We start from the raw sequence: 22,665 nt of genomic DNA on the forward strand, positions 1-22,665 counted from the left end.
TTTTTTTTTTTTTTTTTTTTACATCTGTGGTTTAAATTTACATTGCTAAAGCCATGATCATATCTGCTTTGCTTTTAATTTAGTTTCAGTTATCATTCAATGACCACTAAGTTGTTCTTTCCAACCACAACATGTCTCATAACACATAACTATTTTTGCAATGTAGTGATATAGTATATAATATTTATATATTATAAGAATTATAATATTATTATTATTATATTATATGAATAATAAAGATGATTCAGAATTCCTTTGGGTAATATATTTATTTGGTTTTGCAATTTATCTGTAATGGAAAATATATCAAACATATACATTTATAGATAAGCAGATTGTGTCATTTGTTAAATTGCATCCTTTGTTGATTTTTTTTTTCAGTAAAAGTGCTTTTTGATAGAGACAATGACTACATCAGATGGTTTTCCAGCAAGTTTCTATGGTGAGCCAGGAGTTTTGGGCATGTTATCCAATGGGATCAGTGCATTCCTCGTACTTCTACAGAACTTCAGTACTGCACACACTGGCAATGCACCACAGGGGGTAGAGAACATACTTGCAGGTAAAACTTGTAGATCATCTGTTTTAATATTATGAAAAAAAGTATTAACTTGTCTTAGTAATTTTGATTTTATGTGTTTCATTCAGGTGTTCATCTCATCCTGATTGGTGGTCTATGCCAACTAGTGGCCGGCCTGCTTTCCTTCCGAAAATATGATCATCTGAGTGGCACCGCCTTCATTGGCTATGCTGCTCTTTGGGGCAGTTATGGAGCCACTCGGATCTGCGTTGGTGCAACTGAACCTCCCACAGCAATGTTGAACAACATGTCCCTGTGCACTAACATGACATGCAACATGCTGCTGAATGCCACCACAGAGATCCCACTTCGCCATTTATGTCTCAGCATAAAAGAGTCAGCTATCGCTGGCCTTGTCCCCTATATCCTTCTGTCCTTTCTCCTTGCCTTTTGCTCTGCCACAGTCAACTACATCATGCCTTTTGTTTTTGGGGCCATCACGGCCACTCTAATTTTTGAAGCAGTGGCTCTGGTTGCAAATTCTTGGGCTCTGGTGGTTTCCGGGATTCTTGAGTTGCTCATTCTGATCTTTGCCATCTATGGTTCAGCTGCTCTGCTTGTCAAAGGTCTGACTCAGCGTCTGGCCCTCAAAGGCTTCGGGACCCCACTCTTTAATGTTCTGCTGCTTGGTACCACCAACTCCTCAAGCACACAAAGCGGTGGCCAAGAGAAGAAGAAAAACACAAAGTATGCGGAACCAATGGCATTGGGTTTCTTCTGTGACACTGTTGCACCCTTCATCTTCGCCTTCTACAGCTTTGGGTACATGAAGTCCTTTGGCTTGGGAGCTATATGGGTGTCAATCATCTCAGTTGCCCAGCTGTTCTCCAGCTACTACGCCCATCTGCGCCAAGATTGCTACCACACTACAAAGTTTGGTCTTCATACCACATATTGGCTGATCAAGGCTTGGGAAGAGTTTGTGGCCTCTGCTCTGTTTGTGGAGGACAGTGAAATGACCTCAGGGAGGGAAATGATGGCGGGAAACTGGTTCTTTGTGGTGGCAGCATTGGTGCTCTGTTGTGGAAGCCTGAACATGGATGTCCTGGAGCTGATCCACAACTTGCTCTTTGTCCTGCTCACAGTATCCACAATTCCCCAGATCCCTCTCCAGCGATACTACATCTTCTTTGGTGTAGCTTGCTCTCTCTTCTCTGCAGCCTCCCTATATGGTACCTTCTCACGTCTCATCAACACCATAGCAGAGAAGTCTCTCATCCCTGTGGGACCACAGCCCATCTCGAGTGACCAGCTAAAGACGGCTTTGACATGTGGCAGGTCTAAACAGGGAGACCAGGAGGTGTTTTTCCAAACTGACCAGACTTCAGATGCCCTGTTCTACCTGTCAAATGGGGTTGCAGCTCTCTCAGCTCTTCATGCTGCTGTTTCCAGTACAAACCCCTCTTTCCTCCATCTGACTATCCCTTGGGTCCTCATCTCTGGAGCTATCATCCAGGTCTACGTCAGTCGGCTGCAAGTCACAGGAGCAGGCCGGTTTGGATCAGTCATGTCTTCCATCTATGTGGCAGTATGGGCCACGTGGACCTGGTTTAGGTTTGCAGGTACAGCAGTACAAACATGTGATTCAAGGTAGATTTGTTTCTGACTAATTTACACAAATTCTGATCCCAAAATTTAATTTCTAGGTATCCTGCTTCAGCTTTCCACAATGGCTGCTTACGGTTTTACAGCAGGAGCCATTGCTTTCCTCATTATTAATGCCTTCCTCATGCTGATTGGTAAGTTTAATTTTTTTGTAGTTGTTGGTTTTCTCTTTTTTTTGACCCAGATGTAATTGCTTCCACTGTTTATGTCAGCTGCCCATAGGAACCTGGTTTTGCTGTCTCTAACTGCATTCATGGAGGTCGCACTGGTCTGTTTCCTTCTTTCCACCCTGCAGCGATTGCCATACCAGCTGGAAAGTAAGTATATATAAAGATATTATTCTAAGCACATTTTTTAAAAAACCCATCCACCTTGAAATTACAACATTGTGACAATATTTTCTTCACAGTCACAATACTTGCGCTGCTTTCAATGATTTGTATATATGGAGCTTTGGCATCTATGCTGAACTGCATCTTCTCACAGAGACTTCTACCTATGGGTCCTGCCTTATTAAAGGTATACACTCAAAAAACTCTTGTTGTATTTTGTCTTTCATTCCAATGTGATCTGATGTAAACTCTATATTTTTTTGTTGTCTCTCTGTCTTTGACCTGTCTCAGGAGAAAGTGAGGCAGGAGACTGCTCCAGAACTACCTTGTCCTGTGGCTAACTCTCGACTTACAAGTGGTCTTGTGAAGATTGCTGGCCTGCTGGAGGAAGGGGGAGTATGTGGTGTTCCCACAGATACTGTGTATGCCCTGGCTGCATCCTGCAAGAACCCTCAGGCGATAGAGAAAATCTATAACATTAAAGTAAGAATGAAAAGTTTGAGACATGTCCAATTCAGTCTCAACATTTTGTACATGATGTGAAACTCATTAACCTGTTTTCTATGACTTGATAGGACAGACCAGCAGAGAAGCCTATCTGTATTTGCATTTCTAGTGTGGAACAGCTGGTGGCAGCCAAACCTCCCTTTAGTCCTCTGCTCTGGGAGTTTATGAGGAATGTGTATCCTGGAGGCATCAGCTGCATCGTCAGCAAAGGAGACTGGCTGTTAAGACTAGGTAAACTGCCAAAACAGCATCAATTTCATTGATTTTTCATTATCTTACCATAAAAAGATGACAGTCACCTCATGTTTTAAGTGTTTTGATTAATCTTGTGTAGGAGTAGGACCAGCTTATGACCGTGTTGGTACAAAAGACAGCATCATGATCCGTGTCCCTGACCACACTGTCACTGTCCATCTATGTGACATCACTGGACCCCTTGCCATTACCTCAGCCAATCCAAGCGGAGAGCCAGACAGCACCCACCACAGCATGGTCATCAAGTAAGAGTCTCCTTAGAGAACTGCATTTGCTCTTAACTGACACACCTTGTATTGAGATGACTTCTGAAAGCTACTCTTTACAGCACATTAATCTCAATATCTTTTGTGTATCTGAGTAACAAATGTATGCTTCATCCGTTTATCACAATATATTCTCATCCTGTTCTGCCATCTGTTTTGTCTCAGCCGACTGGGGCACAAGATCCAAGGGGTTCTGTGTGACGGGGAGTCTAATGAGGTTGTTGCTTCCACTGTGGTCAACTGCCTGAAGATTGATGAAGGTAGAGTGCAGGATCTTTTTCAACAGAATGTCTCTGTTTTTGTTTTGACAGGCACTTTATAATTCTAACCTGTCTTCCTCTTTCTACAGGGACCATCACCATTGTGAGGGAAGGCTGTGTCCCTGCAGTAAAAGTCCAACAGATTTTTGACAGAGTGAAAAGCAGAGCTGTGTGATTGTTAGGGATACAATGTCAAAAAATTGAGTGAAAATTAGTATTTATAGTATATACGTCTTGCCAAATGTTATAATAAACTCACCATTAGTACTTCCCAATGGGATGAAGAATCTCAGCTGACATATGACAACTTCGACAGAGGATCGATGTCTCTGTGGCAGAAACAGCGATAACTTTGATATTTAAGTTTGTTTCAAATAATATCAAACAATCTTCATTGAATGACTGTTGTAAATGGTTACTGATTCTATATGTATTTATTAATTTAAACTATACTGTACACTTATCTTAGTTTTAAGAGTGCCTCAGAAAACATATTTTTCCACTTCCTGTAAAGCTCATTTTACTGCGTAATTTTGTGCAAATAAACGTGTGATGTGTTGATGTTGTGTAACGTATGTGTCCTAAATTAAAAACATTATAATGATATAGCTGGTTTCAGTATATTTATTACCATGTATTTTTAAAAACTTATTTTTCAGGGTATTTCTGCCTTTATTTACTAGTGAACAATTGAGAGGTGACAAGAAATATGATATGCTACATAGATCCCAGACTGGAAACTGATGCATGAAGGGGCACACCCAGCTCAACGTTAAAGAAAATGATTACTTTTTGAGCTTACACTATATTCCAAATAAGAAAATGAGTGCAGGGAATAGTGCACAGTCTACATTAAAGTCATACTCACACACCCAGCTGTATTATTTATACTTCCAAAATAATTAATGAGTCAAATCTAATAAAATCTTCCTTGCATTAATTGTATGTGTGGATATGGCATTACAATACAATAGACACATAATGACATCATGCACTGCACATGCCACATCGCAAAATAAAACAAAATAAAACATAATATCTTATAAAACAAGGTTTTGATCAAAACATGCCAACACATAACCTGATAAAATGATGATGACATGCAGATGTGTGTTTCTTTTCTTCTTCTTCTGTTTTTTGGATAAGTCAACAAGAAATTGCACCTTTTTGACTAACTTTATATACAAACCTGTTATATGAACTCTGAAGGCTGACTTGAGCTGAAAGCTGAGTTTTGGATGCATCTTGTTGTAAGTGACATGAATATACAAGAGGAAAAATATTTAAATAGTATTTGCTCTGTTCAAACAGCTTGATTTTCAGGCTTTTTTTGCTCATCTGGTGCAACTGAGTGGGGTTTACAATTTTAAACAAGCAACGTTGTATACAAAGATTATATACTGCATGCAATTAAAAATGTAAAAAACTAAGTCCTAATTAAAAATTAAGTTAAAGAACATTGAACCATCTTACCACGAAAATGACAAATGGCCAAAATACTTTGTGTGTTCTTACTGTGACATATGATTGTTTTAACAACAGAAATCATCATAAATTTGATTATTATTATCAGGACATCATACTTGTAAGTCAATATCTCCCCCCTGTGAAGAAAGGCAGAGCTTATCTGTTCATGAGATGTACAACTGATCTGGAAAATGTGTACATTAGGTTCATACTTCAGAGAATAATTTAAGTAAAAGAAAGTTGATGAATACCATAAATGTTGTTAAATCACTTGTGCATCATGAGAATCTGTTGGTATCAGTGGATCTTGCATGAGGCTATACAATGACATTTTTGTTCAGATTCATCACCTTGGTATCCCTTGGGATTATAAAGATAAAGATAGAAAAAGATGAATAATTGATTGTTAAGACAAAGAAATACTATTACAGTTTCCTTCTTCAAAACATGATCAAAATCCTTCCTGTCACTGGAGTAAATGATTCCCAGTTCCATGTAAGCATCTCAAACACTTATTAACCATAAGGAAATACTGTTGGGTTTCCTTCTTGTTGTTACTGGAGTATATCGTTTTCCTTTTTCAAAATCTTCAGTATCTCAAACACCATTACCATGGGATTTTCTATAAGGTAGACCATTAACAGGAAACCCTCACTATAAAAGAGCTTTACAATGGTTGTTTGTGTCAACTGATCATTATAACGGTAACATATTAACTCCTTCCTCAGCTTCATTATGTTGCAAATGACAGATACTAGGCATCACCATTTCCATGGGATTTCCCCACTTTAAAAAATATATAGTGATGTCATGAAACAAGGAAACTGATGCTTTTGGTTAGTAACTCATTCAATTGATCATTATTATGGTAACACCCTTTTCCCCAAGTTTCATTATGCTGCAAATGGCAGGTTACTTGGAAAGAACAGCATAATAAAGAGGCATCATATTAAGTGTCGGGAAAACACACACACACACACACACACACACACACACATACACACACACACACACACACACACACAACCAAGCATGACTTGTCTCTGTTTGGATTGTAGTTCTGCAGAAAACAAGATGCTCAATGATCTTGTACTAGCAGTGAAAACAGCATTGAAAATGTAAGCACTGGTAGACAGCTCAAAATACACTTGTATATTTATACATGCTTTACAAGCACATTTACACATAAATGCCCAAACACAGTCTGACAAAAACACAGCTGTTTAGGGGTTAGTCAGATGTCCTGGGTGCAGATGTCCTCTCACCCAGCTCCACAGGCTGTTAGTCACTGTGGTAGACAGTGTGTGCAGAGTACAGACTGTAGTCTTTAGTCCAGACAGCCTGTTTACTCAATTATTTAATAAGAGAGGAAATAACAAGTTTTTGAAACCTCTGCATGAGCCTGTGTAGCTCTTGGTTCCTCAGTCTGTTTTCTGGTAATAGTTTGCTTATTTATCAGGTGACAAAGTACATGAATAAGTATATTTACTGAAAATAAGAGAAATTGCATTAAGAGGCAGGGAGAATTTACAGAAAAACAGATATGTATAGTAAAAATGAGTTGAAGCAGTGTTTGCTGACTTGACGGTTTTAGGTGTCAGCACTGTTGGTCTTTCTTCCAGATTAATGTTGAATATCACCTATGCAGTGACAAAAAAAGGTGGGGTACAACAATGGAAGACTCACCTGTTTTCTGCATATCCACAGATCATCTAACCTTACAAACATTTTCTTGTTCAGTTTTTGTCTACGAATCATCACTGATTCCATAAAAAAGTGAACAGATTTTGTATCACACTCCTATATCAATGTTGGACTCATGATGATTTTTTAACACAGAATCAATCAAGTGACATAACTTGAGTTGAAATATCACATTATTGAATTGCAAATAAAGTGGCACAAATTCATTCATTTTGTCATGTTGTCTTGAATTAAATTAATGATATAGGTATACAACCGGTATCAAAGTGAGGAAACAGCTTGTCGATTGATTTCAAGTAGTCTGAAACAACCAATTGACATTTTACAACGATAGTTATCAAAAGCATCTATGGTCTGTGTTATGTGTCTTATTAAGTCAATAAAGACATCACTCTTTTTCAACTAGTTCTTCTTTGCAAAACTGTGTGATGACTTGTGTTTTCATGAAATCAAATGTTGGATGTAACTTGTGGTTTTCTATGTAAAAATCACTATTAAAATCACTATCACTATTAAATTAAAGATAATGGGTTTTCATACAATTATTTATTCTCTTCAATGCTTCAATGTGTTTTGGGACGTTCACTGCTTGTACTTCTGGAATGAAACTCTTTTATTATGATCATTGACACAGCTTCATGTGGCTCCATTCCATTATGATTTTAGATTATTTTGCAGATTATATAAAGTTGTAGTGCAATCAGTCAATTAATGCTGAGCAGTGACCTGTAAATATTAATGGGAATATGTTTCATTGAATATATTTGATAAATGACAAAGACACAAAAACAAAGTCATTTGTATATAAGAAAAGCATGGTAACAATTGGTATGGAAATAATTTATTATAATTGTATCTTCAAAACATGTATAATCTATTATTTCTTATTTTAAATCACAATTTCCACATAAAAGTGCAGACGGTATAAATACAAAAAATATATGTGTAGTGCAAAACACAAAGTATTGTCATATCATGTCACATTAGTGTTTTTTAAATTATTATCCATATGAACTTCACATCAACATGAAGTTGACTCCTGTACAAAACATTCAGACAAACATGATAAAGAAAACATTAGTTTGGCCACAATAGAAGACCTGATTATGAGGTTTCATTTGACAGTCATTTGTGAACATATAATAATGTACAGCTGGCAGCATTTTGAAGCACTGCATCGATACTATGACCCATTTCTAAGGAATGGACTTGGTTCAGGGGAAGCTGCATATGGTGTTGTGTTTCCAGTTCATCTTCCTGAGTCTGCTGCATTGTCCTCTCCTGAGTGTTTGTCCATTTGCGTGTCTGCCGTGTCATATTCAAAAGTGGGATTCATTTGCCCCTGTCTATGCTGCTTCTGAACCTCCTCAAAGATCTGAAGAACCTTCCAAACAAAAACAGTGAATATTAGTGTGAGCATGCACAAAATTAAAAGGATTAACCTAAAATGAAAATAAAGGAGGGGATATTTATATTACCTTAGATTTAGGAATGAGACCCACTCTGAAGAACCCAATGTGCCCCGTTTCAATCTTTGTGCAGTCAACCACAGTGGATGCAATGTTCTCTGGTGAGGGTCCATCACATAACACCCCGTCCACCTAACCAAGCAAAATACACACCATTTAATAAAAGGTTCACTGGACGTAGAAGCAGCAGTGCATCTTGTATTTAATAAAACTGAAATACTGTGTTCACCTTGTCACCCAGCTTGGCGTAAACTTGATTGTGGTGTGTTGTGTCTGCCTCGCCTGTAGGGTTGGCTGAGGTCACAGCGATGGGCCCCACCTGCAACCAAAACAGGTAGTTGTATTCACAGCTGGAAATGCTGATTGAGGCATGCAGTGATTCACATCCACGGGACTTACCAAGTTAATGAGGTGTGTGGCCACAGAGCAGTCTGGGTTCCTGATAGCAATGCTTTGTGGAGTCCCAATATGTTTGGCAGCTTCTCCCAAACCAAAGGTGTCCATCCATGGGCCTGTGTGAGACAAGAAATCCATATGATGCTCCATGCACCATCAGACAACCAAGTATCCACAAACACACACCTACCTCTGGGTATAACCATGCTGATGGAGGAGGGCCACGCAGCCTCCATGAAGTCCAGGAGCAGAGGGCTCAGCAGGTGTCTGACTGGCTCCAGCTGCTGGATGGAAGAGATCCACAGGGACATGGGGCGGTCCTCTGCCTGTTTCTTTACCCTGAAGTCAAACAGCAATTGGAAAATAATGAAAGGGAACTGATAAATTCATGTGGATAAGGGCACACTCACAAAAAAAAGAGACTCACTTGTAAGCTTTGACAACTGCTTCAGGCCTGTTGCACGCTGCCACCAGCACATAGACAGTGTCTGTTGGCATTCCACATATGCCACCATTTTTCATGATGTCTGCAGAAGAGAGGAGAGGAGAAGAAGAAAAATACAACTCAAATCAAGTATGCAAACTACTGTATTTTAAAATTCACATCAAGTTCTTTCATACATTCTTACCTGCAATCTGATGGACAGATGAGGCCTTGCGGGCTGCCACATGTGGACAGATATCTGCCCCTCCTCCAACCCCATTCAGCTTGATTAAAGGTTTTCCTAAGGGGATCTCGGGGGACTGGAAGGTGCTGTTGAAAATGTGAGCCAAAAAACAATAAAAACTGACAAGACCAAAGATAATGGTGACTCCTATGTCATAACCATAAGGCAGTGCACCTATTGCATCCAGTAGGAAGCTGATGAGGATGAGCTGGAAGGTAAGTGCGTAGGCAAACCAGGCGACATTTAGAAAGAGTGCGGCCACCGTCACTAAACAGTTAAACAGCATGAAGCTGATGATCCCGACGGCCACATTAAAGCCTCTGGTGTCACCGTACAGGCCTCCATATCGTGTCAACCCCCACACTGTCCACATCACCCCATAGAGAATAAAAACTGTGCTCTCAAAAGTTTTACCCCGAGAGAAAGCTACTGAGCCACAGAGCAGCTGAAGTGCCCCACCAGCCACCACCACCCAGGGTAGAACCAGCACAGACAGAGGATTTCTGTCACCAACTGTGGCTGTGACAGCAAAAGCAGCCAGCACACTGCAGGCGTGACCTAACACCTCTGCATCTGCATATTTGGAGTAGCCCAGGTGAGGTGTATGGAGCTCTTTATCATGGGCTCTGAGAGTGAGACCCTGCATCCTGGTTACTACAGCCTTGAAGTAGCCTTGCCCTGTGGGAATCCTTTTACTAGAGACCATATTGAATGCAGTGATTAAAAGCATGCCGGCAGAGACTACAAATATAGCTACCTGTACACCCTGAGTACCTACCTGGAAGAAGCCTCGAGGCTGAGCTGCAATGGCAATACAATATGCTGCAAAGAATAACTGGTGGAGCCCCTCCAGTAAGCTCTTCTGGCAACTAAACAGAGCCAGGATGGAGAAAAGCACAGAGAAGACAACAGGGAAGGGAACCGGGGAGAAGGGTTCCACTGAATAAAATGATAGGAGAGCACTATAGCCCTCTGCAAATTTTAGCACAGCTGTGAAACCGTAAAAAGTTGCAGCTAGAGTGTCCATGGCTCGGTAGAAGAGGACGCACATGACAAGCTGGAAGACTCCAGCTGTCCACAGCCAGGGGACGTGACCGACGAAGAGCTGAGGGACCACATCTAACAGAGGACAGGCTAACACAGAGGCAGACAGCAAGTTCATCACCAGACCCACAGACACTGCATCACTACACCCCTGGTTCTGCTCTGTTTTCAACTCAGCTTTTCTTTTCAGACCAGTTCCTGGAGGTTCCACTTTACCGTGAGAGATGATGGACAGCAGACGTCCAAAACCAAAGTAAACACCCACCAGACAGACAAGGAGGTAATTAGCAGCTGTGGCAGACTGCCCAAAACCTGCAGCTGACAGACCAGCGATTTGATGGGCACAAGCGAAGCTAATGCAGACAGCTATGAGACACAGAACTACTTTCTTTACCAGGAGTGCGACACTGCCTATGAGGAGCAGGGCTAATGTAAACGCTGCTAGGCCGGGGACCAAAGAGGATCTTAGCTCTGCTGTGGACTTCAGCACGCCCTGCCCCGCCAGGATGTACACTAAACCTGAGCCACACCACAGAGCAGAGACAGTCAGACACAGACAGGAAAACAGCTGGGCATGGGACAAACTGCGACGGACACCTGAGAGAGAAACAATTAACACAAAGCAATTTAAGTTTTTCATGCATAAATACAAATCTCTAACTAATACAAATGAACAAATTGATTAAAACTCAAAACAAACCTGCATACGCTAAGAGGGCAGCAATGATGAGGAGCAGAATCCCCAGTGCAGTATGGGGGATGAAGTCTTTTTCAGGGGAGCTGGCATAGTTGTTCACCAGAAGCAGGAGAGAACCTAAAGATCAGAACAAAACTCATTACTGAGAGCCACCTACTGGCAACCAACCAACACTAACTCTTGTCATTAACAGTTTCTTACAGGTAATTATGAACGTGATAGTTAAATATCTGCATTATGTATTGTTATAGTAATAGCGTTGGTCTCTGATATCAGTGTAGCCTGTAAACAACATGCATAAATTAATTTGTACCAAACTAATATGTCACTTAATTTCAGCATATATTTAAATATATATATATATATATATATATATATATATATTTAAATAATACATACAAATAACAGACACAAATTAGAGCAGAGTTTTTCAGTTTTTATGTTTCAAATCATGCTTTTTGAAGTTTGAAGTAGGACATAAATATGATGTCACTTTATTTTTTAGCATTCATTTATTTCAAATGTATACTGATATTTAATAATAGCTGTTGATAACTGGACAAAGGAGGACTCTAACTGACCTCTATGTAACTGACACATGAAAATATCAGCTTACCGGCAGAGATGCCCAGTATGCCTACGGACACATGCAGTGAGTGAAGTTGAGCCATCGCACGAGTGAAACTGTGCAGACGAGAGACTGCGCTTTAAATACAGCCGCCGTTTGTGTGTGACGTCAGCACGCAGAAGAAACCTGAGAAAAAGCCTCAGCTCACTGGAAAAACCCGCACACTGCAGCATCAGCATCTATGAAACAATATCTATACATGCGACTTATTATAAAGCCAACATGGCATTTTTTCCCGTGGATGTTTCTCATAATGTTGTGAACACTAATTATTAATCTCTTATTATTAGTCGAATTCATAATTGTAACCAGTAAAATTTAATTGCACAATCTGTAAAGGTAATTTCTTTCTTTTTTCGGTGAGGCTTTATTTACGTGGCTAAAGTAAAGACTGCTTACCCAGTCCACAGCTTCCGTGTTACATCGTATTTGGTAACAGTTCAGGTTGTGTTACCACATTGGAAGATATCCAGATCATTTGCTTAAGTAAAATGACCAGTACCATAATGTAAAAATACTTACTTAGAAATAAAAACTCATTGTGTAAAATCCCATTTAAAGCACCAAAGTAAAAGTAACCCGTTTTGAGTAAATTTAGCTACTTTTATGCTTTTATTGAAGTAGGATTTTGCTTGTCGCTATGTTTACATTTGATTTTGATAATTTTACTTGAGAAAATATTTTGAGTATTTCTACTGCTCAGGATTTGTATAAAATGTTTCCCTTTCAACAATTTCAAAATGTTTTACAAAATTGCAATATTCTTAACTTTGAATTAAAGATTGTAAATCAAACAAAAAATAAATAAAATAACCATGTTGTTTAAATGTGTTATTGAAATTATGTCAGTTTTATTGTTCATTGAAAGCAAAGTTGCCTGGTAGTCATGACTAATCATTTTCCAGCTCTTTTCCTGGTTCCTTTAACATCCATGATGTCAGCTGTTTGTACAACAGGCAATAGGAGGAGACTACAGGAGAGGTAGCCAGGACTATAAAGTGGCTGCCTCAAGAGTTCAGGCAGCACACCTCTACTGAACACACACAGTGAAGAGCCAGGCCACCTACATATACCTGTTCAAGGTGAGTCGATCTATCCATACTCTATCACTCTACTTCTGCTAGTTAACCTTTACCAACACAGTTTCTTTATATTTTTGGAAGAAACATGTAAAATGTAGACGGTACTCTTGGATGAACTGCAAAGTAGCTCAGCAAAATGCATGGGGGAAATGTTATGTGTTTGATATATATTGATCATACATTTATTTATACCAGCAGGGTTATCTCAGCAAACTCCAACTGCTTCCTGTTAGCGCTCTGTAGTCAACAGTGTTACCTGACAGCAGCAGCACTCCTGAGACTCTTCTGTCACCTGGCTTTGTGAATTATTCATGTGTAATGTGAAACTCAAATGCTCCTCATAGAGGTTAACTAGGAAACCAGGGATGGGAGATGAGATAGTATCTATAGTATAGATATCTTTAGTCTCTAGGTTATACAGATGTGCTTTGTATGTCTGCTTTACAGAAACCATGGCAAAGCGTGTTGCAGTTATTCTCTCAGGCTGTGGAGTCTATGATGGCACGGAGATCCACGAGGCCTCTGCTGTCCTTGTTCATCTGAGTCGTGCTGGAGCAAAAGTAAGGGCACCTCTGCAGGACAAGAAGACCAGTCTGACAGTATAGTTGTCTTATGTGATGCAGACAGGATTTCATCCAGTTCACAGTTTGCACTTTTCTTTCCATTATTAAGTAAAGAACCAGTGTAATCCTGACCCACTGAGATACAGTTAACAACTTTGGAAATAATGACACCTACAACACTACAGAGCTGCAGAGACTGCTGATCCATTCATCTGATGTGGAAATGTTTATTTATTTGTTATTTATTTCCATCCTGATGATCCTCAGGTGCAGATGTTTGCTCCTAATGCAGATCAGATGCATGTTGTAAACCACTGTGAGGGGAAGCCTACAGAGGAGAAAAGAAATGTCCTGCAGGAAAGTGCCCGCATCGCCCGGGGTGACGTGACTGATCTGGCTGAGTTAGATGTTTCAGCTTTTGATGCTGCCATCATCCCAGGTGAGACTGCATCAGCTGTAAATAGAGTTTAATATTTTACAAGTGTCACTTTTTATGTTTCTTTTTTCATCTTCACTTTTGAGATTTGCTAAATGAATCCTTGTTGTGTGTGTTGCTGTTCAGGGGGTTTTGGTGTAGCTAAGAACCTGAGTGACTGGGCAGTGAAGAATAAAGACTGCACCATCCAGCCACATCTAGAGAAGCTCATCAAGGCGTTCCACAAAGCTGGAAAACCGCTGGGCATGTGCTGCATCTCCCCCGTCCTCGCTGCTAAAGTCCTGCCAGGCTGCGAGCTCACTGTGGGACAGGACAAAGAGTGTGAAAAGTGAGTGAACACATGGTTATATTTCATCATCAGATATCAGGGGGTAATGAAATGTGTAGCCTAAAGTACTAATCTTCTCTCTCTTGTCCACTTCAGGTGGCCACATGCCCAGACAGTCGCGGCTGTAAAGACGATGGGCTGCAAACATGTGAATACAGATGTGGAGGAAGCTCACGTTGATGTCAAAAATAAGCTGGTCACCACCTCTGCTTTCATGTGCAATGCTCCCATTCATAAAGTGTTTGATGGAGTAGGTGTCATGGTGAAAGAGACACTTAAACTGGCTTAAGAAATCTCTAAAACAAACTGGATATTTTCATTTTTTCATTTTAAACCTGTAATTCTGTAATTTTCTATGCAAACATGTTTCACGCCATTTATATTTTAGCATTTATCTGATGTTACATATATAATATGTTGTTATGAGATTTTTTAATAAAAGCTGCTCTGCCAATTACAAATTTGCAATTATTTTTTTAATATAAGAAAGATATGGGAATCGCAAAAATAATATGTTGATGGTAACGCTTTACAATACAACACGCAAACTTTTGTATGGTTACAAAGGAACGAATGAGGGATGAGGTACAAATCAGGAACGATCTGATAATAGATTACTTGTTAACAAGTACTTGCCACTTCTAATGGATAATGATAAGATACCAGAGAACTGACGGGGAGATCCTATATTAATGAAACATTAGGTAATGATTATATCATTAATGTCTGTGAGTGGATCATACTGACCACTGTCTTCATGAGTTGGTGATGATTATAACTTTGATGCAGCTGCTGAGCAGCACAAAACTAGTAATGTCTCATTCATTATTGATTGAGTCAATAATGAATGAGACATTAGTTACCCTTCTTTTTTTGCACCCACAGCCTCAAAGTGGGTGTCTCACGCCACAACCATGAAAATTTGAAACTTTGATATTATTCATTTTTGATAACATACACAGTATAACTGAGTAGTTTTCAGTGGCAAGAACAGTTTTGTATTTGTCAATTTGCTTGGATAAAAATAAATTAAGATGGGGACAGTTTCATCATACCAGATAACACATATGGCTTAGACAAACCAATTAAAATGAATGATATCAAAATGTGATGGTGCATTATTACCATTGAATATCAACACAAATCATCTAGATCCCGTAAATGGGGCCAAGTGTGTAGTAGTGTAGCATTAGAGGAGTTAATGGTAGCCTGTAGAGACATGATTGTTTTGCTTTGCAAATGAAGCTAGTAATGCACATCTTCAGAAACAATAGATTACAATCTATTCATTATTACATGGCTGACTGCAGAGTTGGTTTAGGCCTTTTGCCCATGATTATATCTTTGTGCTACTGGATGTTTGTTGATAAGCCTGGTTAGGACATGAGCACATTCATAAGCACAAGAAAACAATTGATAGAAGAAAAAAGTGTATTTGTTGTTTAAGGACAAAACTGTGTGTATGAGACCCCAGTTCAGTGTTCCTGGCAATGTAAAAGCAGCAGTTGTATATTTGTTATTACAGTACAGACTTGAACCTACCATCTCAAGGAGTGATAAATGTTGATATAAATCAAACTTCCTCCCACCACAATAATAGTTCAAACAAAAGTATAATCTATGTTCCATAGAGTTAACCTCTTAGAGACTGAACAATGATTATGGTGGTTACAATATGATGCTTTTGCCTGGCAGGTGCAGTGTATAATTTGAAAACAAGATATATTGTTGTAAAGTATAATTGTAAGGTTTATTTACAGTTTTGGTCTGCTTTAGTGAAAACAGACAGGGGAGCTCCAGTATTCACTTGTAATGAATAGCCTGTGGGGGGAGCACTTGGTCTTTGCCTCAGTTATTGACACACTAATTTGAGCGCTAGCCAGGCAGTTTTTTTTCCCAGGCTGTTTTCAGCTGCTCTTTTCAGGGGATGAAACACAGGCAGATGCATCAATCTCTCTCTCTGGATGTTTACATGTTGAATGTTTTTACTGTGTTGCACTTTTCTTATTTGTTGACATTTGTGATTTACATTTTATTTTGTAAAATAAATATAGTAAATACATAAATAAATACTGAAATTATTATATCAATATTTTTTTATTGAAAACTTGACATTGACAATAAAACAGCAGGGGCATATTCAGTAATAATTTGACCTAAAAAAACAATGCTTGTACAGAAAAATACAGAAAACTGGGTTTAAAATTCAATTCAATTTCATTCATCAAATATCCAGTTTGTTTTAGAGATTTCTTAAGCCAGTTTAAGTGTCTCTTTCACCATGACACCTACTCCATCAAACACTTTATGAATGGGAGCATTGCACATGAAAGCAGAGGTGGTGACCAGCTTATTTTTGACATCAACGTGAGCTTCCTCCACATCTGTATTCACATGTTTGCAGCCCATCGTCTTTACAGCTGCGACTGTCTGGGCATGTGGCCACCTGAAGTGGACAAGAGAGAGAAGATTAGTACTTTAGGCTACACATTTCATTACCCCCTGATATCTGATGATGAAATATAACCATGTGTTCACTCACTTTTCACACTCTTTGTCCTGTCCCACAGTGAGCTCGCAGCCTGGCAGGACTTTAGCAGCGAGGACGGGGGAGATGCAGCACATGCCCAGCGGTTTTCCAGCTTTGTGGAAGGCCTTGATGAGCTTCTCTAGATGTGGCTGGATGGTGCAGTCTTTATTCTTCACTGCCCAGTCACTCAGGTTCTTAGCTACACCAAAACCCCCTGAACAGCAACACACACAACAAGGATTCATTTAGTAAATCTCAAAAGTGAAGGTGAAAAAAGAAACATAAAAAGTGATACATGTAAAATATTAAACTCTATTTACAGCTGAAGCAGTCTCACCTGGGATGATGGCAGCATCAAATGCTGAAACATCTAACTCAGCCAGATCAGTCACGTCACCCCGGGCGATGCGGGCACTTTCCTGCAGGACATTTCTTTTCTCCTCTGTAGGCTTCCCCTCACAGTGGTTTACAACATGCATCTGATCTGCATTAGGAGCAAACATCTGCACCTGAGGATCATCAGGAGGGAAATAAACAACAAATAAATAAACATTTCCACATCAGATGAATGGATCAGCAGTCTCTGTAGCTCTGTAGTGTTGTAGGTGTCATTATTTCCTAAGCTGTTAACTGTATCTCAGTGGGTCAGGATTACACTGGTTCTTTACTTAATAATGGAAAGAAAAGTGCAAACTGTGAACTGGATGAAATCCTGTCTGCATTACATAAGACAACTATACTGTGAGACTGGTCTTCTTGTCCTGCAGAGGTGCCCTTACTTTTGCTCCAGCACGACTCAGATGAACAAGGACAGCAGAGGCCTCGTGGATCTCTGTGCCATCATAGACTCCACAGCCTGAGAGAATAACTGCAACACGCTTTGCCATGGTTTCTGTAAAGCATACATACAAAGCACATCTGTATAACCTAGAGACTAAAGATATCTATACTATAGATACTATCTCATCTCCCATCCCTAGTTTCCTAGTTACCCTCTATGAGGAGCATTTGAGTTTCACATTACACATGAATAATTCACAAAGCCAGGTGACAGAAGAGTCTCAGGAGTGCTGCTGCTGTCAGGTAACACTGTTGACTACAGAGCGCTAACAGGAAGAAGTTGGAGTTTGCTGAGAAAACCCTGCTAGTATAAATAAATGTTGTATAATCAATATGTATCAAACACATTTTCCCCATGCATTTTGCTGAGCTACTTTGCAGTTCATCCAAGAGTACCGTTTACATTTAACATGTTTCTTCCAAAAATATAAAGAAACTGTGTTGGTAAAGGTTAACTAGCAGAAGTAGAGTGATAGAGTATGGATAGATCGACTCACCTTGAACAGGTATATGTAGGTGGCCTGGCTCTTCACTGTGTGTGTTCAGTAGAGGTGTGCTGGCTGAACTCTTGAGGCAGACACTTTATAGTCCTGGCTACCTCTCCTGTAGTCTCCTCCTATTGCCTGTTGTACAAACAGCTGACATCATGGATGTTAAAGGAACCAGGAAAAGAGCTGGATTAAAATGATGAGTCATGACTGCCAGGCAACTTTGCTTTCAATGAACAATACAACTGACAAAATTTCAATAACACATTTAAACAACATGGTTATCCTTAAATAAAATCTATCTATCTATCTATCTGTCTATCTATCTATCTATCTATCTATCATCTGTTTGGGTCAGAGATGCTGCGAGATCAAAACGTTTTAAATTTGTTTATGTTTATAATGAGTAGTGTTAGAGGCAAAACACGTATTCCTAAACATAAATCACTTATAAACAACTGTGTTCAATTTTACTTGTTAAAAGTATAACTTAGATTAGCAGCTAGTAGTTTTCAACATGAAGCATGGGAAATATACAGAAAAAATGTAATGCATGTAATTAATCGCATATTTTACAGTACATCCCGCGCTTAGTGGGGAGTTTTCAAGACAGAGACTGAGGTGGGTTTTTCCAGTGAGCTGAAGCTTTTTCTCAGGTGTCCTCTGCGTGCTGACGTCACACACACACGGCGGCTGTATTTAAAGCGCAGTCTCTCGTCTGCACAGTTTCACTCGTGCGATGGCTCAACTTCACTCACTGCATGTGTCCGTAGGCATACTGGGCATCTCTGCCGGTAAGCTGCTATTTTCATGTGTCAGTTACATAGAGGTCAGTTAGAGTCCTCCTTTGTGCAGTTATCAACAGCTATTATTAAATATCAGTATACATTTGAAATAAATGAATGCTAAAAAATAAAGTGACATCATATTTATGTCCTACTTCAAACTTCAAAAAGCATGATTTGAAACATAAAAACTGAAAAACTCTGCTCTAATTTGTGTCTGTTATTTGTATGTATTATTTGAATATATATATATATTTAAATATATGCTGAAATTAAGTGACATATTAGTTCGGTACAAATGAATTTATGCATGTTGTTTACAGGCTACACTGATATCAGAGACCAACTCTATTATTATAACAATACATAATGCAGATATTTAACTATCACGTTCATAATTACCTGCAAGAAACTGTTAATGACAAGAGTTAATGTTGGTTGGTTGCCAGTAGGTGGCTCTCAGTAATGAGTTTTGTTCTGATCTTTAGGTTCTCTCCTGCTTCTGGTGAACAACTATGCCAGCTCCCCTGAAAAAGATTTCATCCCCCATACTGCACTGGGGATTCTGCTCCTCATCATTGCTGCCCTCCTAGCGTATGCAGGTTTGTTTTGAGTTTTAATCAATTTGTTCATTTGTATTAGTTAGAGATTTGTATTTATGCATGAAAAACTTAAATTGCTTTGTGTTAATTGTTTCTCTCTCAGGTGTCCGTCGCAGTTTGTCCCATGCCCAGCTGTTTTCCTGTCTGTGTCTGACTGTCTCTGCTCTGTGGTGTGGCTCAGGTTTAGTGTACATCCTGGCAGGGCAGGGTGTGCTGAAGTCCACAGCAGAGCTAAGATCCTCTTTGGTCCCCGGCCTAGCAGCGTTTACATTAGCCCTGCTCCTCATAGGCAGTGTCGCACTCCTGGTAAAGAAAGTAGTTCTGTGTCTCATAGCTGTCTGCATTAGCTTCGCTTGTGCCCATCAAATCGCTGGTCTGTCAGCTGCAGGTTTTGGGCAGTCTGCCACAGCTGCTAATTACCTCCTTGTCTGTCTGGTGGGTGTTTACTTTGGTTTTGGACGTCTGCTGTCCATCATCTCTCACGGTAAAGTGGAACCTCCAGGAACTGGTCTGAAAAGAAAAGCTGAGTTGAAAACAGAGCAGAACCAGGGGTGTAGTGATGCAGTGTCTGTGGGTCTGGTGATGAACTTGCTGTCTGCCTCTGTGTTAGCCTGTCCTCTGTTAGATGTGGTCCCTCAGCTCTTCGTCGGTCACGTCCCCTGGTTGTGGACGGCTGGAGTCTTCCAGCTTGTCATGTGCGTCCTCTTCTACCGAGCCATGGACACTCTAGCTGCAACTTTTTACGGCTTCACAGCTGTGCTAAAATTTGCAGAGGGCTATAGTGCTCTCCTATCATTTTATTCAGTGGAACCCTTCTCCCCGGTTCCCTTCCCTGTCGTCTTCTCTGTACTTTTCTCCATCCTGGCTCTGTTTAGTTGCCAGAAGAGCTTACTGGAGGGGCTCTACCAGTTATTCTTTGCAGCATATTGTATTGCCATTGCAGCTCAGCCTCGAGGCTTCTTCCAGGGAGGTACTCAGGGTGTACAGGTAGCTATATTTGTAGTCTCTGCCGGCATGCTTTTAATCACTGCATTCAATATGGTCTCCAGTAAAAGGATTCCCACAGGGCAGGGCTACTTCAAGGCTGTAGTAACCAGGATGCAGGGTCTCACTCTCAGAGCCCATGATAAAGAGCTCCATACACCTCACCTGGGCTACTCCAAATATGCAGACGCAGAGGTGTTAGGTCACGCCTGCAGTATGCTGGCTGCTTTTGCTGTCACAGCCACAGTTGGTGACAGAAATCCTCTGTCTGTGCTGGTTCTACCCTGGGTGGTGGTGGCTGGTGGGGCACTTCAGCTGCTCTGTGGCTCAGTAGCTTTCTCTCGGGGTAAAACTTTTGAGAGCACAGTTTTTATTCTCTATGGGATGATGTGGACAGTGTGGGGGTTGACACGATATGGAGGCCTGTACGGTGACACCAGAGGCTTTAATGTGGCCGTCGGGATCATCAGCTTCATGCTGTTTAACTGTTTAGTGACGGTGGCCGCACTCTTTCTAAATGTCGCCTGGTTTGCCCACGCACTTACCTTCCAGCTCATCCTCATCAGCTTCCTACTGGATGCAATAGGTGCGCTGCCTTATGGTTATGACATAGGAGTCACCATTATCTTTGGTCTTGTCAGTTTTTATTGTTTTTTGGCTCACATTTTCAACAGCACCTTCCAGTCCCCCGAGATCCCCTTAGGAAAACCTTTAATCAAGCTGAATGGGGTTGGAGGAGGGGCAGATATCTGTCCACATGTGGCAGCCCGCAAGGCCTCATCTGTCCATCAGATTGCAGGTAAGAATGTATGAAAGAACTTGATGTGAATTTTAAAATACAGTAGTTTGCATACTTGATTTGAGTTGTATTTTTCTTCTTCTCCTCTCCTCTCTTCTGCAGACATCATGAAAAATGGTGGCATATGTGGAATGCCAACAGACACTGTCTATGTGCTGGTGGCAGCATGCAACAGGCCTGAAGCAGTTGTCAAAGCTTACAAGTGAGTCTCTTTTTTGTGAGTGTGCCCTTATCCACATGAATTTATCAGTTCCCTTTCATTATTTTACAATTGCTGTTTGACTTCAGGGTGAAGAAACAGGCAGAGGACCGCCCCATGTCCCTGTGGATCTCTTCTATTCAGCAGCTGGAGCCAGTCAGACACCTGCTGAGCCCTCTGCTCCTGGACTTCATGGAGGCTGCATGGCCCTCCTCCATCAGCATGGTTATACCCAGAGGTAGGTGTGTGTTTGTGGATACTTGGTTGTCTGATGGTGCATGGAGCATCATATGGATTTCTTGTCTCACACAGGCCCATGGATGGACACCTTTGGTTTGGGAGAAGCTGCCAAACATATTGGGACTCCACAAAGCATTGCTATCAGGAACCCAGACTGCTCTGTGGCCACACACCTCATTAACTTGGTAAGGCCCGTGGATGTGAATCACTGCATGCCTCAATCAGCATTTCCAGCTGTGAATACAACTGCCTGTTTTGGTTGCAGGTGGGGCCCATCGCTGTGACCTCAGCCAACCCTACAGGCGAGGCAGACACAACACACCACAATCAAGTTTACGCCAAGCTGGGTGACAAGGTGAACACAGTATTTCAGTTTTATTAAATACAAGATGCACTGCTGCTTCTACGTCCAGTGAACCTTTTATTAAATGGTGTGTATTTTGCTTGGTTAGGTGGACGGTGTGTTATGTGATGGACCCTCACCAGAGAACATTGCATCCACTGTGGTTGACTGCACAAAGATTGAAACGGGGCACATTGGGTTCTTCAGAGTGGGTCTCATTCCTAAATCTAAGGTAATATAAACATCCCCTCCTTTATTTTCATTTTAGGTTAATCCTTTCAATTTTGTGCATGCTCACACTAATTCTCACTTTTTGTTTGTCTGCCTTGAAGGTCCTTCACATTTTTGAGGAGGTTCAGAAGCGGCACAGACAAGGGCAGACAAATCCTGGTTTTGAATTTGATTTGCCAGATACACAAACAGACTAAGGTTTAGGAGCAGATTCAGGAAGAGGAAGTTCAAACTCAACAATTCACTCAAATGATTCCCCAGAACAAAGTACAGTCCTTAGAAATGAGTAATACAACCAATGCAATGCTGCCAGTTGTGCCAAACAAAACAACTTTCC

General features: G+C 40.5%; 5 protein-coding genes across 6 annotated transcripts; 3 read left to right on the forward strand and 2 right to left on the reverse strand.

The window, feature by feature from the left end:
* The first annotated feature begins 964 nt into the window (after positions 1-964).
* si:ch211-153b23.3 (uncharacterized) lies at positions 965-4,380 on the forward strand. 2 transcript variants are annotated; one of them, XM_053324102.1, is made up of 9 exons: positions 965-2,142; positions 2,227-2,319; positions 2,398-2,502; positions 2,595-2,704; positions 2,809-3,000; positions 3,093-3,255; positions 3,359-3,524; positions 3,711-3,805; positions 3,895-4,380. In XM_053324102.1, the coding sequence occupies exons 1-9, from the start codon at positions 996-998 to the stop codon at positions 3,978-3,980; spliced, it is 2,157 nt and encodes a 718-aa protein (XP_053180077.1). In that variant the 5' UTR covers positions 965-995; the 3' UTR covers positions 3,981-4,380. The 2 variants fall into 2 exon arrangements, with proteins under 2 accessions (XP_053180077.1, XP_053180078.1); XM_053324103.1 differs by having other exon boundaries at positions 3,476-3,524.
* Positions 4,381-7,811: 3,431 nt separating this feature from the next.
* On the reverse strand, positions 7,812-11,921 carry si:ch211-153b23.4 (uncharacterized protein LOC335392 homolog). The gene is made up of 9 exons (XM_053324100.1): positions 11,867-11,921; positions 11,254-11,367; positions 9,471-11,150; positions 9,269-9,368; positions 9,032-9,180; positions 8,845-8,957; positions 8,675-8,764; positions 8,455-8,577; positions 7,812-8,360 (listed from the first exon to the last, which is right to left on the reverse strand). The coding sequence occupies exons 1-9, from the start codon at positions 11,919-11,921 to the stop codon at positions 8,226-8,228; spliced, it is 2,559 nt and encodes an 852-aa protein (XP_053180075.1). The 3' UTR covers positions 7,812-8,225.
* Positions 11,922-12,916: 995 nt separating this feature from the next.
* Positions 12,917-14,741, forward strand: LOC128363178 (glutamine amidotransferase-like class 1 domain-containing protein 3, mitochondrial). The gene is made up of 5 exons (XM_053324113.1): positions 12,917-12,960; positions 13,408-13,520; positions 13,791-13,962; positions 14,086-14,287; positions 14,384-14,741. The coding sequence occupies exons 2-5, from the start codon at positions 13,413-13,415 to the stop codon at positions 14,574-14,576; spliced, it is 675 nt and encodes a 224-aa protein (XP_053180088.1). The 5' UTR covers positions 12,917-12,960; positions 13,408-13,412; the 3' UTR covers positions 14,577-14,741.
* A 1,775-nt stretch (positions 14,742-16,516) lies between these two features.
* LOC128363180 (glutamine amidotransferase-like class 1 domain-containing protein 3, mitochondrial) lies at positions 16,517-18,197 on the reverse strand. Its single transcript, XM_053324114.1, has 5 exons — positions 18,155-18,197; positions 17,597-17,709; positions 17,155-17,326; positions 16,830-17,031; positions 16,517-16,733 (listed from the first exon to the last, which is right to left on the reverse strand). Exons 2-5 carry the CDS (start codon positions 17,702-17,704, stop codon positions 16,541-16,543), a joined length of 675 nt encoding a protein of 224 aa, XP_053180089.1. The 5' UTR covers positions 17,705-17,709; positions 18,155-18,197; the 3' UTR covers positions 16,517-16,540.
* A 687-nt stretch (positions 18,198-18,884) lies between these two features.
* On the forward strand, positions 18,885-22,525 carry LOC128362706 (uncharacterized). Its single transcript, XM_053323551.1, has 9 exons — positions 18,885-18,939; positions 19,419-19,532; positions 19,636-21,315; positions 21,418-21,517; positions 21,604-21,752; positions 21,827-21,939; positions 22,020-22,109; positions 22,207-22,329; positions 22,430-22,525. The coding sequence occupies exons 1-9, from the start codon at positions 18,885-18,887 to the stop codon at positions 22,523-22,525; spliced, it is 2,520 nt and encodes an 839-aa protein (XP_053179526.1).
* The last annotated feature ends 140 nt before the right edge of the window (positions 22,526-22,665 follow it).

This window comes from Scomber japonicus, chromosome 8, assembly GCF_027409825.1.
Source record: "Scomber japonicus isolate fScoJap1 chromosome 8, fScoJap1.pri, whole genome shotgun sequence".
Classification (NCBI taxonomy): Eukaryota; Metazoa; Chordata; class Actinopteri; order Scombriformes; family Scombridae; genus Scomber; species Scomber japonicus.

What these genes read in the sequence shown, in the direction of transcription:
- si:ch211-153b23.3 (XM_053324102.1), top strand. Translation starts at nt 996, where the DNA reads ATGCCTTTTGTTTTTGGGGCCATCACGGCCACTCTAATTTTTGAAGCA. An exon ending in GACCTGGTTTAGGTTTGCAG is followed by an intron (nt 2,143 to 2,226) that starts GTACAGCAGTAC and finishes TTTAATTTCTAG; the next exon opens with GTATCCTGCTTCAGCTTTCC. An exon ending in AGAAAATCTATAACATTAAA is followed by an intron (nt 3,001 to 3,092) that starts GTAAGAATGAAA and finishes ATGACTTGATAG; the next exon opens with GACAGACCAGCAGAGAAGCC.
- si:ch211-153b23.4 (XM_053324100.1), bottom strand. Translation starts at nt 11,921, where the DNA reads ATGGCTCAACTTCACTCACTGCATGTGTCCGTAGGCATACTGGGCATC. An exon ending in CAGCATGGTTATACCCAGAG is followed by an intron (nt 8,958 to 9,031) that starts GTAGGTGTGTGT and finishes TGTCTCACACAG; the next exon opens with GCCCATGGATGGACACCTTT. An exon ending in GTCTCATTCCTAAATCTAAG is followed by an intron (nt 8,361 to 8,454) that starts GTAATATAAATA and finishes TTTGTTTGGAAG; the next exon opens with GTTCTTCAGATCTTTGAGGA.
- LOC128363178 (XM_053324113.1), top strand. Translation starts at nt 13,413, where the DNA reads ATGGCAAAGCGTGTTGCAGTTATTCTCTCAGGCTGTGGAGTCTATGAT. An exon ending in TGAGTCGTGCTGGAGCAAAA is followed by an intron (nt 13,521 to 13,790) that starts GTAAGGGCACCT and finishes GATGATCCTCAG; the next exon opens with GTGCAGATGTTTGCTCCTAA. An exon ending in CAGGACAAAGAGTGTGAAAA is followed by an intron (nt 14,288 to 14,383) that starts GTGAGTGAACAC and finishes TGTCCACTTCAG; the next exon opens with GTGGCCACATGCCCAGACAG.
- LOC128363180 (XM_053324114.1), bottom strand. Translation starts at nt 17,704, where the DNA reads ATGGCAAAGCGTGTTGCAGTTATTCTCTCAGGCTGTGGAGTCTATGAT. An exon ending in TGATGCTGCCATCATCCCAG is followed by an intron (nt 17,032 to 17,154) that starts GTGAGACTGCTT and finishes GTTGCTGTTCAG; the next exon opens with GGGGTTTTGGTGTAGCTAAG. An exon ending in CAGGACAAAGAGTGTGAAAA is followed by an intron (nt 16,734 to 16,829) that starts GTGAGTGAACAC and finishes TGTCCACTTCAG; the next exon opens with GTGGCCACATGCCCAGACAG.
- LOC128362706 (XM_053323551.1), top strand. Translation starts at nt 18,885, where the DNA reads ATGGCTCAACTTCACTCACTGCATGTGTCCGTAGGCATACTGGGCATC. An exon ending in TGCCCTCCTAGCGTATGCAG is followed by an intron (nt 19,533 to 19,635) that starts GTTTGTTTTGAG and finishes TTTCTCTCTCAG; the next exon opens with GTGTCCGTCGCAGTTTGTCC. An exon ending in ACGCCAAGCTGGGTGACAAG is followed by an intron (nt 22,110 to 22,206) that starts GTGAACACAGTA and finishes TTGCTTGGTTAG; the next exon opens with GTGGACGGTGTGTTATGTGA.